Source organism: Mobula hypostoma, chromosome 31, assembly GCF_963921235.1.
Source record: "Mobula hypostoma chromosome 31, sMobHyp1.1, whole genome shotgun sequence".
Taxonomy (NCBI): Eukaryota; Metazoa; Chordata; class Chondrichthyes; order Myliobatiformes; family Myliobatidae; genus Mobula; species Mobula hypostoma.
This window is the reverse complement of record NC_086127.1, coordinates 3,180,218-3,193,673: the sequence shown is the minus strand read 5'-3', so window position 1 is coordinate 3,193,673 and position 13,456 is coordinate 3,180,218. Positions and strand designations below refer to the sequence as shown.

The window sequence follows — 13,456 nt, the reverse complement described above, 5'->3', positions numbered from 1 at the left end:
CTGGAGTGACTCACTGCGAGTTAGTGTTCTACAGTGAGATACCGAGGATAGCACTCCTGTAGTGCCAAGCTGTGGCGTAGTACTGCTGATACATCAGAATATGTATGAGGTGTAATGTGACTGGGATTTGTTATGAAACTTGTCTTGCGCATCAATATAGTGCAATAATTAATTAACTAAATTTGCATTAGAACTTTTAAACAAGTTGTGTAATGAAGGAAGGCTTCGCGGGCTGATCATCCATTCTGATGGGGGGAGGGGAGAATGAGGCTCCATAGCTCAGGGGTTAGAGCACTGGTCTTGTAAACCAGGGGCCGTGAGTTCGAATCTCACTGGGACCTCAATATTTTCCGGGCTTATCATTTCGCTATTACAGCTTGTCGTGTCCGAGATCGCAGTTCAGTTCCAGCGTCATCTGCAGGGCGTCTGTATATTTTCCCCGTTAGTGTGTGGGTTTGCGCCGTTTTCGTCAAGCATTACAAAGACGTGCAGCCGTGTAGGTCAACTTTGTATATTATTTAAACGCAAACAACAGGAATTCTGCAGATGCTGGAAATTCAAGCAACACACACAACAGTTGCCGGTGAACGCTGCAGGCCAGGTAGCATGTCTACGAAGTTTCAGACCGAGACCCTTCTTCAGGACTAACTGAAAAAAGAGCTGTTAAGAGATTTGAAAGTGGGAGGGGGAGGGGGAGAGCCGAAATGATAGGAGAAGACAGGAGGGGGAGGGATGGAGCAAGTGCTGGACAGGTGATTGGCGAAAGGGATATGAGAGGATCATGAGACAGGAGGTCCAGGGAGAAAGAAAACGGGGTGCGGGGGTGGGGGGGGGAGCCCAGAGGATGGGTAAGGGCTATAGTGAGAGGGCCAGAGGGAGAAAAAGGAGAGACAGAAAAAGAATGCGTGTATATAAAGAAATAACGAATGGGGTACGAGGGGGAGGTGGGGCATTAGCCGAAGTTTGAGAAGTAGTATAACAGAACAGGACCTGATGGAGTGATACATTATGGTGTCTATCGATGGAGTGAGAGGCAACAAGGTAGAACTAGTGGAGTGACAAATAGCCCGGGAGTACTGATAGAGACACATGATAGGCGAGAATAGAGATGAAGTGCAGAATAGGTGGACAGATATGTGTGTAATTTATGTGCAGTGATGGAATGATGGAGTCAATCAGAGATGGGCGATGCTAATCGCCAGACACACTAATGGCGGTAATAACCATATAATTCATTGAGAAGTAGTATGAATTGAATGTTATTGTTTGGTACAGAATGAAATGAGTGTTATACCACCTTTGGAACCGATGGAGAGACACACTGTGGAGAACACTTGTGTATTGAGAGACTGACTGGTAATAATGAGATGCTGAATAACGAGAGACAGATCTGACGGAATGTCAAATTGAGGGGAAGCAATGCCGGTGAGACAAGATGAGGATTCGCACTGCCTGACACATCGAGCTGAAATAACGACAACTCTTGTGCATCTCACACAGCCCCACCTTCTCCTTTTGGCTTCTGCCCTTTCATTTCCAATCCGGACCAAGCATCTTGGCCTCAGAGGTCGCTGTTTATAGTTCTCCTTAGATGTTATCTGATCTGCTGAGTCTTCTCTAGCATTTTGCGCGCGCTCCTCGGGATTTCGAGAATCTGCATGATTTTTTAGGCACTTGACGGAAAGTCAAGATATGAGGCATTAATGCTGGAAATAGAGGTTCCTAAGATTGTCATAGCCTATAACGTCCAACTACAAAACATTGATGAACGGGGAGCTGTAGATGCAGTCTATCTGGATTACAGCACGACATTGAAAAAGGTAACCCATGCAAGGTTTATTGCGAAAGTAACGAGGCATGGGATCCAAGGGGACTTTCCTTTGTGGATCTGGAACTGATTTGCCCACAGAAGTCAAAAAGTGTTTGCAGACGGGTCGTATTCTGCATTAAAGTCAGTGACAAGTGATGTGCCTCGGGGATCTGTTCTGGGTCCCCTTCTCTTCGCGAATTTTACAAATGAGCTGGATGACGAAATGGAGGGATGGGTTAGTGCATTTGCTGATGATGGGGGTGTTGTGGACAGTGTGGTTTGCTGTCAGAGGGTTCAGCGGGACAGATGGAGTTCAATCCAGAGAAGTGTAAATGTGGTTCAGTTTGGTAGGTCAAATATCTTGACGGAATATAGCATAAGACTCTTGGCCAGAGGGATCTCGGGGTCCGACTCCAAAGGATACTCAAACCGGCTGCGCAGGTTGACTCTGTGGTTAAAAAGGCATAAGGTGCATTGGCCTTCATCAACTCTGGGATTGGTTTTAGAGCCGAGAGGTAATGTTTCAGCTTCATAGGCCGCTGTTATGACTCCACTTGGAGTACTGTGCTCCGTTCTGGTCAACTCACCACAGGAAGGCTGAGGAAACTACTCAAAGAATGCACAGGAGATTTACGAAGATTTTGCCTGGATTGGGTGTTGGTGACAATTGGTTGAGTGAACTTGACCCTTTCTCTTTACAGCGACGGAGGATAAGAGGTGATCTGATAGCGGTGCTGAAGATGATGAAAGGCATTGATCATGTAAATAGGCAGCGGCTTTTCCCAGGGCTGAAATCGCTCACAGGAGAGGGCACAGTTTTAAGGAGCTTGTAAGTAGGTTTAGAGGAGATGAGAGATGAAATGTTCTTACGCAGCGGGTTGTGGGTGCGTGGAACGGGCTGCCGGCGATGGATACGACAAGGTATTTTTAGAGACTCCTGGATAGGTAAATGGAGCTTAGGCAAATAGAGGACTATGTTCAACTCCGTGTCATTTCAAAAATAAGTATATATTGGGCACAGTATTGTTGGCCGAAGGGTCAGTATTATGCTGAAGGTTTTCTATATTTTTTCTATATTTCAACCTACTAAGAGCTCCAAAGAACTAACAGCCTCTGAAAACCAAGTCCAACTCTTGGCCTTCACGTGTAGCTCAGCTTCTAGACCCGACGAACCTGTTTCTACTGACAAGAGAGGGAGCAAATCCGGAATGCTGGCCCCTCAAACCTAATTGCTTCGCACCGTTGGGGCTCGCCAGTGTTGGACAGCAACCTGCCTGGGAGAAAGAAAACTCTGATTTTAAACTTCCGCACGCCCGCGGTCATACTCACCCATAGGAAAGGGTTCGGGGGCAAATCCCTAGGAAGGAATCCGGAGCCGGTGTTCCTAAGGCAGTTTGACGTTGTCTGCAACTTAACTCTGACAACCGCTGTGACGACACTACTGTATCGGCGTTTGCCCTTCCCTTGGATTACATCAGTGACTTGGAGAGTGGTAACTCGCATGGGCAACAGCCGATTCTTCAAATCTTCCTGCCCTGGAGATGCAACAGACCATCAGCGGCGCAAACCTTTAATCCCCTGGGATTGACGGCTGCCTCCTCCTCCTCCTCCTCCTGCCACTGCTACTGCTACTACTGTTTAATATTTAAGTTTAAAATTGTTGACATGATACGCCGTGGCGTCGTCCTTAGCGCATTTATATTGTGAGATAAAGATAAACACATTACCTACATTTGTCACAAGTACATCGAAACACACTGAAGAGCAATAACAATGAGAAATACAGTGAGTGGAGGTAGTGATGGCGAGACACAATGAGTTGTCTTGCTAATGGAGTTATACGATTTGGAGTAAGGATAGTTGTTTCGATCGGAAGGACATGTTTAGGGGGACGAATGCAGTGATACACAGTGTGGAAGCACCAATAGGGTGATACCATGCTGTACTGATTGAGCGGGGCACTGAAGGATATTTGCAACTGGAGTGACTCACTGTGAGTGAGTGTTCCAAGGTGAGATACCGAGGATAGCTCTCTGTCGTGGCAAGCTGTGACGTAGTACTGCTGGTACATCAGAATATGCATGAGGTATAATGTGACTGGGATATGTTATGAAAATTGTTTTGCGCATCAATATAGTGCAATAAATAACTAAATAAAACGGCATTAGAACTTTTAAACAAGTTGTGTAATGAAAGAAGGCTTCGCGGGCTGATCATCCATTCTGATGGGGGGAGGGGAGAATGAGGCTCCATAGCTCAGGGGTTAGAGCACTGGTCTTGTAAACCAGGGGCCGTGAGTTCGAATCTCACTGGGGCCCTAACATTTTCCGGGCTTCGAATGCCGCTGTTACAGCTCGGCGCGTCCGACATCGCGGTTCAGTTCCAGCGTCGTCTGCAAGAGTCTACATATTTTCCCCGTTAGTGTGTGGGTTTCCGCCGTTTTCGTCAAGCATTACAAAGACATGCAGCCGTGTAGGTCAACTTTGTATACTGTTAATGTTGTTATAGCCGGGGTTGGTGGTGGGGACAGGCTCCTACTATTGAACGCATTAGATACTCCGAGTGGCTTCAAGTAGCTTCTGACAAACAAGTCCCCCTCCTGGCCTTCACTTGCTGCTAAAACCTGTTGGACAGATAGCCACTGAGTTCGTCCTGACGGATCGCTGCACTGAGGGTTCGTAATGGAATAATACAAACACGAAGAAATCTGCAGATGCTGGAATTTCAAGAAACACACACAAAAGTTGCCGGTGAACGCAGCAGGCCAGGCAGCATCTATTGGAAGAGGTACAGTCGACGTTTCGGGCCGAGACCCTTCGTCGGGACTAACTGAAAGAAGAGCTAGTAAGAGTTTTGAAATTGGGAGGGGGAGGGGGGATCCGAAATGATAGGAGAAGACAGGAATGGGAGGGATGGAGCCAAGAGCTGGACAGTTGATTGGCAAAAGAGATATGAGAGGATCATGGGACAGGAGGCCTAGGGAGAAAGAAAAGTGGGAGGGGGGAAGCCCAGACTATGGGTAAGAGGTATAATGAGAGGGACAGAGGGAGTAAAAGAAGAAAGAGAAAAAGAATGTGTGTATATAAATAAATAACAAATGGGGTACGAGGGGGAGGTGGGGAATAAGCCGCAGTTTGAGAAGTGGTATAACAGAACAAGATGAGATGGATTCATACATTATGGTGTCTATCGGTGGAGTGAGAGGCAACAAGGTAGAGCTAGTGGAGGGACACATAGCCCGGGAGTACTGATGGAGACACATGATAGGCGAGAATAGAGATGAAGTGCAGAATAGGTGGATAGATATGAGGTAATGTTTCAGATTTATAGGGCCCTGTTCAGACTCCACTTGGAATACTGTGCTCCGTTCTGGTCACCTCATCACAGGAAGGATGAGGAAACTACAGAAAGTATGCAGAGGATATTTACAAGGATATTGCCTGGATTGGGGAGCCTGCTCTATGAGAATAGATCGAGTGAACTTGGCCTTTTCCCTTTGGAGCGACGGCGGATGAGAGGTGACCTGATAGAGTTGTATTAGATGATGAGAGGAATTGATCATGCGGATAGTCAGAGGCTTTTTCCCAGGGCTGAAATGGCTCACAGGAGAGGGCACAGTGTTAGGGTGCTTGTAAGTAGGGTCAGAGGAGATGTCAGTTGTAATTTTTTTTTTCGCAGAGGGTTATGTTTGCGAGGAATGGCGTGCCGGCGACGGTGATGGAGGTGGATACGATAGGGCATTTTAAGAGACTCCTGGATATGTACATGAAGTTTAGGAAACTAGAGGGCTATGGGTAACTCTAGGTAATTTCTGAAGTAAGTTCATGTTCCGCACAGCATTGTGGGCCAAAGGGCCTGTATTATGCTGAATGCTTTCTCTTTTTTTTTCTGTGTTTCTACCTATTAAACGCTCCAAATAGCGTGCAGTTCTAACAGCCTCTGACAACCAAGTCCAATTCATGGCCTCCACGTGTGGCCCAGCTTCCAGACGCGACGAAACTGTTTCTACTGACATGAGAGGGAGCAAATGCGGAAACACTGGCGCCTCAAACCTCGAGGCTTCGGGATTAAACCCCGAGGAAGAAATCCGGAGTCGGATCACTCAGATTTAGTCCCGGAGGAACGCTGACGGAATGAGACACTGAGGGGTATTAATGACCGGGAGGGGCGGTGATCACTCATATAACGATGCGGTAGCGATGGAGAGAGTGAAGAATGATATGGATGGAGTGACCGACCGAATAGCAGTACTGACGGAATGACAGAGTGAGAAATGGTCCTCACTGCGTGCTGCAATGCGGGAAAGTGATGATGGAGGGATGGTAATACTGAGGGCGTGATACATGAGGGGTCGCAATGACGGAGAACCACGCTGTGTGTTTTTTTTTTATAAAGAGAGGACGCATTGTGGAGCAGTGACAAAGGAGAAAGACGGTGAGCGATGGTAGAATGGAGCAACGCCCTTCTGGTAACACCGATGGAATTATACTCATCGGGTAAAAACTGCGAGAGGGTTATACCCTGCTTTCTTCCTGACTGAATTACACCCGGAGATTCAGTGAGAACGGAGCCACAAACTGGGGTGAACGATTAATGCGGTGATATACAGAAGCGCAGTGACACAGAGGGGTAATGATGCAGTGACACAATATGCAGTTGTACTGAACGAGTGATATAGCGGTTTGATTGTGGGGCCCTATTGGTGGAGTTATACGCCAGGATTACCACTCATGGAGAGACTCGCTGTGACGTCGCACTGAAGGAGCGATACGCGCTGACGTTGTGACGCAGAGTTAGTTGGGACTGATGGGATGATATACTGGAGAGGCAGACTTCAGAGTCGCACCATGGGTCAGAACAGATGGATAAACATGATGAGCAGAAATAATGACGGATGTGCCCAGAGGCTTAATACAGCTGGATGAAACCTGTCTTTATGTGTTCTGATGGAGTGACATATGGAACGGCATTGCTGTGTAGAAGAAATTGCAGGCTGAGCAGCGCGCCAAGGGAATGAAAACTGTTGAGCAGTTCTACTGGAGTTTACACTGATGCACGTATATGATGATCGGCAGTTCTCACTGAACGGGAAACTGTAGGGCGGTACTAAAGGTGTGAAACAATCCTCGATAATCCTGATGGGCTGATGTCCTGATGCAGTATTGACCGATACACTGAGCGATAGTACTGATGGGGGAATCGAGTCAGAGGAAAGAGAAGCGTTAATTGTTTGACTCACAGCGGGTTTGAGCAAATCGCTTGATGCTGTGAGGTGCCGTACTGATAGAGCGACTCTGAGTGGCGATGAACAGATCGCGTGACGCAGCGACGGTGGCGCTGCATAGGCGTGATGATGTGGATTCGTACATTAAATGCCCTGGTAAAGGTCCCATTGCTAACGCGATGGTCTTTTCGTGGAAGCAGTATTTGGGATATGGTTAGAGATAGCGGGTGCTTTGGAATGTGAGCCAATTGGTGGAGTGGGGTTTTTGTGTGCGTAACACCAGTGTGAGTTGGGGTCTTTGTCTGGCGGGAGATGAAGAGAGACATCGCTGGAGAATATCTGACCTGGCGGGTGATCGAGATTCGATGGAACAGGGTGCCGAAGTCGACGGAGGACAGGTGAATATGTATGACTTTTGGAAGAGCCGAGCTCCAAGTTGCGCACTTTTGAACGTTTAATTATGATGGGCCTTTTTATTTCGTATTTTTCCGTTTCTTTACTAACCCTTTAGTTAAGTCATCGCGTGTAACTATAATTCACTTAATCGTAAGCTATGTGTGCTGTCTGTTATTTCGGAGCACCGTATTTTGGCAGGGTTACAAATTGCCCGGCATCCACACAAACCCGGGTTTGGGGCGGCAGTAACGTCTTAATCTCATGAATTTGGCGGGACCGGATTGTGTATTCCCGAGACATCTGCAGCCGCGAGGAAACCAGTGTTTCACACAGATGGTGTGACACAATTGTAGTGAGAGTTTGAAGGGAAGCAGTGATCCAGTGACACGCTGGGCGATAATAATTACGGAGTGACACAGTGAAGGGTAGCAGAGAGGGAATACAGATCAACCTGACAACATGACGGGTGGTATAGACAGCGCTACACACTGCCGGGATTTGCTGACGGAATTTTACACTTAGGGTAACTTTATGGGAGTAATACAATGAGGGTAGGGACTGACGATGGGACATCATGTGAAGAATGATTGATTGAGAGAAAACGAACAGAGTACATTTAGTAAGCCAAATCGCCGACAGGGTGTGACAGTGAGGCGTTGTGATATACGGAGGATGAGTACTGCTAGTCTGACACACTGAGAGGTTATAATAAGGACTCGAAAAAGGATCTGGCGCTTTCCCGGCGTAAATGAGGAATAAGCTCTTCTCCAGCTTCCAGCTGGGTACAGGTATCGATTTTGGCCGACGTTACGCCAGCAAACTTTACCATCTTAATCAGGGATGGCGCCTGAGGATGTCTAGCCAGGTGGTATTTCCTTCTCCGTCATACATGACCCCTGAGTGGCTAGACCTCGGCCAATCAGGTTTCCCCTGCCCCACATTGTTTACATTCCAGTTCCGGTTCCTACCTGGAGCGGACCTTCGTCTTTGTTAAATTTGTTTCCCTCGAGTTTTATTTCAATGGCTTCCTTCTCCAGCAAAAGCCACTGGCGTCGCACAGTAGTCTTGTGCGTAGAGGGTACATCGAGCGTTTTAGTGATATAGTGACACAATATTGGGCATTATCCTCGAGTGATTAAATAATACACGTTGTTGCTGAACTGATGTATTAAAATACAGAGAGCAAATAGTTATGGAGTGATACAGTCTGATTAAATAACTTTGGGTGACACGTGGTAGTGTAGCAGTGCAGAGACTGGGATACTCCAGATTATTTGAGAATAGTACTCATAGGGATAGCTCCGATGGAAAGTCACCGTCAGGTGTAGCGACACCGCGCAGGGTCGAAACAATGAAGTTGCATACTGACGTTCTGCACCCATCGGGCAACACGGAACGGAACTGATGGACTGATGTATCTTTGGTCCTCCCTAATGGGTGACACACTGATGGGTAGCATTGATGAAGAGACACAATTGGGGCCATACGCAGCGAGGAGGTGCGATACACTGAGCAGCAAAACTGGGGAAGTGGAATATCGTCAGGCAGTGCCCAAGGCGTGACAAAATTGGAGTGATACCCAGCGAAGAGATGGTGATGGCGCCCAGCAGAGAGCTGTAGAACTGAGGGAGTAGAATACAGCCAAGTGGTACTGGATGCCTGACACACTGCGAGGCAGCGCTGACTGAGTACGTAAGGACTGGTGGGCAGTGAGTTACCACTAATCAGTCGATTGGAAGTTATGACTCATGTACTAACTGAGGGTCAGTATAAGCAGATAGCAAATTTTGTGAATGTTCTCAGAGAATGACACACGGAAGGGCAGTACGGATGCCGTGACACAGTGTCGGCCGGAAGTGAGGCAATAACAGACTAAGGTGTGTGCTGACGGGGTGACACCTCTGTGTACCGCTGATGGAGGGGTACACGGATACAGAAGCGCTGGCGGACACACGAAAGTGGAGTGACACCGGAATGAAAGACTGTCGGTAAATGCTGATGAAAGTACACACTGTGCCGCTGAACCGATTGAGTGATGCTCCGTGGATAGACAGTGGCTTTGCTGAAGAGGGACACATGGAGTCTTGCTCGTGTGATGCTTTGTTGGTGTGATAGTACTGAAGAGAGAGCGGCAATGGCACGAGTAATGATTTACTACAACGCGGCGTAGCGCTGACGGCGTTATCCATTGGGTGATATAATAGGTGGGGTGACATACACAGGGATGTAACACTGACGGGTAGCATTAGAGAAGAGAAGGATTTGGGGGCATTATCGACGGGGTGTCACACACTGGGATATTACTGCTGGAGTGACACTGGGGAAGTACAGGATACGTGAATCATTCTGCTGGACTGATACCCTGTGGGTTCCTCGCCGTGGAGTCCTACACTGAGGGGAATAGCTGATGGAGAGAAATAATGAGGGGTCATCTACCAGAGTGGGAGAGGACTAATGGCTTGATTCACATTGGGCAAAGCAGATGAATTAAATGTGGCGAAGCGCCGAGCAAGTACAACTCAGGCGGCTACCGCAAGTCGAGTGACGTTGTGGGTTGTTTCGGATGAAGTGACTCGCCGTGTGGTAATGCAGATGGAGGGAGAGACTGAGGGGCATGAACCATGGAGTTACACACAGAGGTGCGGTAACGATGGCGTGACACAGCGAGAGGTAGCATCGTTGGAGTGACCCGTTGCGAGATGGCGTGCAACATGGACTGGTAAAACATCTGGAGTGGTGGTCTGTGATCTAGAACAGATGGAATCAGCCACAGACTGATCTGTAGGCGTTCTGAGGGGTGTAGCTAACGATTCTCAAATAGTTATTTCGCAAGATGTGTCGGACATTTGTTCATGTCTTACATACATTGGAGATTTATCAACAGAGTGGTCAATTTTGGCGTCAATTTTGAGAGTGGTCAATTAAAATCGATTATATTCTGATAGTTCGATTGTCACTAGACGCTTGCGATTTTACCTTTTATTATTTTGTTGCCCTTCAGAGGCATTTAGACCGATACAGAAATAGGCAGAGTGCATAAACTGACGCTCTTAATGCGCCTTAATGGATTAGCGTTGAAGACCGTCATTGATGCATTGTGTCCAAGCGCTGAATCTGTACAACTTTACAATTCCGCAACGGCGTAAAATCTTGTACAAAGCGCAATGAGACCATTTGACTATTTATTTTAAAATGTTCCTTTAATTCATTTGTTAATGTCCTCTCCGTTGCCTTTCTTTACTCCCAAGTCCTTTCATATATCGCTCGGCAGTTCTCTTGCATGTAGGAAAGCATTTATACCACCTCTGATACATTGAGAACCCCTGAGGTTCAGCATAGGTACTCAGTAAGTAGGCAACCAACATTTAGGCGAAAATATGAACCAGCAGCGCCAGGATGCACAACCTGGGGGAAAAGGTGACCCCTGAACTACGAACCACTCGCATCTCGCCGCCCTTCCCCCGCTCAACTTTCACCGGGATACCTTCACTCCCCACCCCCTCGAGGGAAACAGTGACTCTTCCGTTGCCTGTGGAGACGTTGGTGACATTAAACACTTCAAAGGGCGGGATCAGCACCTCCATTTCTTCGGGTATACGCGAGTGGTTGTAGATTGCGACACCGAACTGAGATTTAATCTCGAAGAGGGTCTTCCCGGCGTATTTCATAGCGATACTTGTGTTGAGAGACGAAGACGCGAAGTAGCCGAATCTCATTTTGTTGTTCTTCGGAGGTAGTACCTGTTCCACCATTCCCCTATAAGTCGTGCCTGGTGCACTGCCCGCGATCTCCCTCAGTCTATCGAGGGCAACAGAAAGGAGATAATGGACACTCTTGAATGGGAAATTACCTGCGTAGACCGAATCGCTAGTTCCATACATCCGCACCGCATTGTTGAACTCCCTGTAGAATTGATTGCGTTCGCTGTCAGTATAGGCGTACACGGCTAACAGGTGTTCCCTCCGGAGCCCGTCGGGCAGGGGTTTATCTCCCATTCCTTTGACTGCGCGGTCCCACACTTGGTCAAGTGTTGTATTCCTTTGTCGCTCCTTCTCGAGGTAGTCAATGGCCAACTGGTCGGAAGTTTTGCTCTGTGTGAAAATGTAGGCGGCGCTGTTTTCCTCTATTCCCAGTTGAATGGCGTCCTTAATTCGATCGGTGTTGGTGCCCACAGCGCGGGCCTCGCTGCCTAGGACTGGGGACAAGCAATAATGGAATCAGTGTTTAGTTGGAATGTAAGATAAAGGGTGGCACAGTGGTACATGTAGTAATGTACGGAGCCCCGCGAAAAGGGTGTGGTCCTTTATAAATTATTCTTATTATTGTGGAGACGGAGGTAAGGTCTTTTGAACGATGCCGTTTATGGGGGGAGGGGGGATTCGGAGATAGTACAGTACAGAAGTTACTAAGTGTCTTAATGCGTCAGAATATGGTTAAATCTCCTTGTAAATTCATAAAACTGTGGAAGTGAGAAAAGAAATGCTTCAGATAGCCGAAAACCGGGTTGGAATCCAACCTCAGCCACTGCCTCTGCGTAATATGCACCTTGGCATAGCTCCCGGTGCCTTGTATTCCACCGTCGGACACCCCTCCCCAATAATAGAGCAGTGTCGGTGAGTTAATTGGCAGGTATGTATCTGGCCTCGTGGGGGGACCAGTGATAGAATCCTGATGGATTTGACGGAAATGTGAAGAAAGTTGCATAAAGAATCAGTGTCATTGTATTGTTGCGAACCGCTTGAGGGTTATATTTCTGAGGTTCTTCCGCTGTGTAGTTGGAGATATGGGGAGGAGAGGTCCCCATTGGTAGCAGTCAAAGGTCTCGTGGCACATTATCTTCAAAAAGACTTAGAGTGAATGTGAAACCGCTGGCCTCCGGCCACTGGCTGGATTGTCCAGTCAGTGTCCCGGAGCATCGCATCTCTGCGTTTGCTCTTCCAGCGATGCGTTGCGCGGGACAGCAGTGCCCCCTCCCTGCTCCAGTGAGATGAGTGCGGTTGGGTGACTAAATAGTTGAGATGGTTGGTTCAGTGTAGAGTTTGTACATGCTCGCATTACCTCGGTGGGGAACGGTTACTCTGACCGCAGTTCATTTAACAGGCTATGTCGATTTTAATGACGTACTTAATCGGGCTCTACATCTCTTCCTTCAGCAAAAGAGTGGCGTGCAACTCATTGCCACAGACACCTGTGCAGGTTAAATATATGGGCGGAAAATGGGTTTGAGACAGATACGAAATCAGCCATAATGGATTGCCGGAGCCAGCTCGATAGACTGAATGGCCTAATTCTGTTCCGATGTCTTAATGTTAGTGCGCAATGAAGAGGGATGAGATTAATTAGAATGTGTGCTAGGGCGCCAGGGATTGTTAGGAAACTGGGGTAGGTGGGTGTACAAGTCCTGAAGCTGGCAGAATTTCCAGAGAAGGGTATGTGGAAGGGTGACGGTCGACAGACGGGTAATGTAATTTCTAAAGCAGGGGCAGTATTGTGTAATTGTACAGCAAAGCTGGGGTGGTTTGCCCGTTTTCTCCGCTACATCGTGGGACTGCACTGCAGTGGATGCAGAGGGGTCCCGCTCTGATGCCACTGGGGATAGATCTGATCCCCTCTGATCAGAGATTCGACGCACTTGGATTTGAAGTATTCGCAGCACAGCGGAGGAGGTGTGGGGTTGTGGGTGAGGCCGTCAGCTGTTTGCAAAATGACAGGAGGCAAAGGTAGAGTGGATGCAGAAAACATTTGCTGTTGTGCATAAACCGACCACCCTCTGTGTATGAAAAGTATAGTCCGCATCAGGTTCCCCGAATAACTCTCAACATAAACCGCGCCCTTTGTTCCTGATTTCCTATACCTGGTTAAAATGTGCACATTCGCTCTGCGGTGCTTCTCGGGTTTTATACACATTCATACGATCAGCACAATCTCCTGCGCTCGTATGAAGCAAGTCGGACACTGCCCAACATACTCAATAACTCAGTCCATCGGGCATTGGTAGAACCTGCGTTTATCGCGACATCTGTATA

At 47.8% G+C, this 13,456-nt stretch overlaps 1 protein-coding gene and 2 non-coding genes across 10 annotated transcripts in view; 2 read left to right on the top strand and 1 right to left on the bottom strand.

Moving 5' to 3' along the window:
- The first annotated feature begins 268 nt into the window (after positions 1 to 268).
- trnat-ugu (transfer RNA threonine (anticodon UGU)) lies at positions 269 to 341 on the top strand. The gene has a single exon. It is a non-coding gene; the product is annotated as a tRNA-Thr (tRNA).
- Positions 342 to 4,055: 3,714 nt separating this feature from the next.
- On the top strand, positions 4,056 to 4,128 carry trnat-ugu (transfer RNA threonine (anticodon UGU)). The gene has a single exon. It is a non-coding gene; the product is annotated as a tRNA-Thr (tRNA).
- A 6,278-nt stretch (positions 4,129 to 10,406) lies between these two features.
- The window catches only part of LOC134340005 (ecto-ADP-ribosyltransferase 5-like), a 49,255-nt gene continuing 46,205 nt past the window's right edge, over positions 10,407 to 13,456 (bottom strand). For 4 of the 8 annotated variants that reach the window (XM_063036879.1, XM_063036877.1, XM_063036875.1 and 1 more), the window contains one exon: positions 10,407 to 11,625. In XM_063036879.1, the coding sequence (XP_062892949.1) occupies positions 10,796 to 11,625 (830 nt within the window). In that variant the 3' untranslated portion in view covers positions 10,407 to 10,795. The remainder of the gene's footprint in view (positions 11,626 to 13,456) is intronic. The other 4 variants (XM_063036871.1, XM_063036874.1, XM_063036870.1 and 1 more) reach the window with 1 other exon arrangement.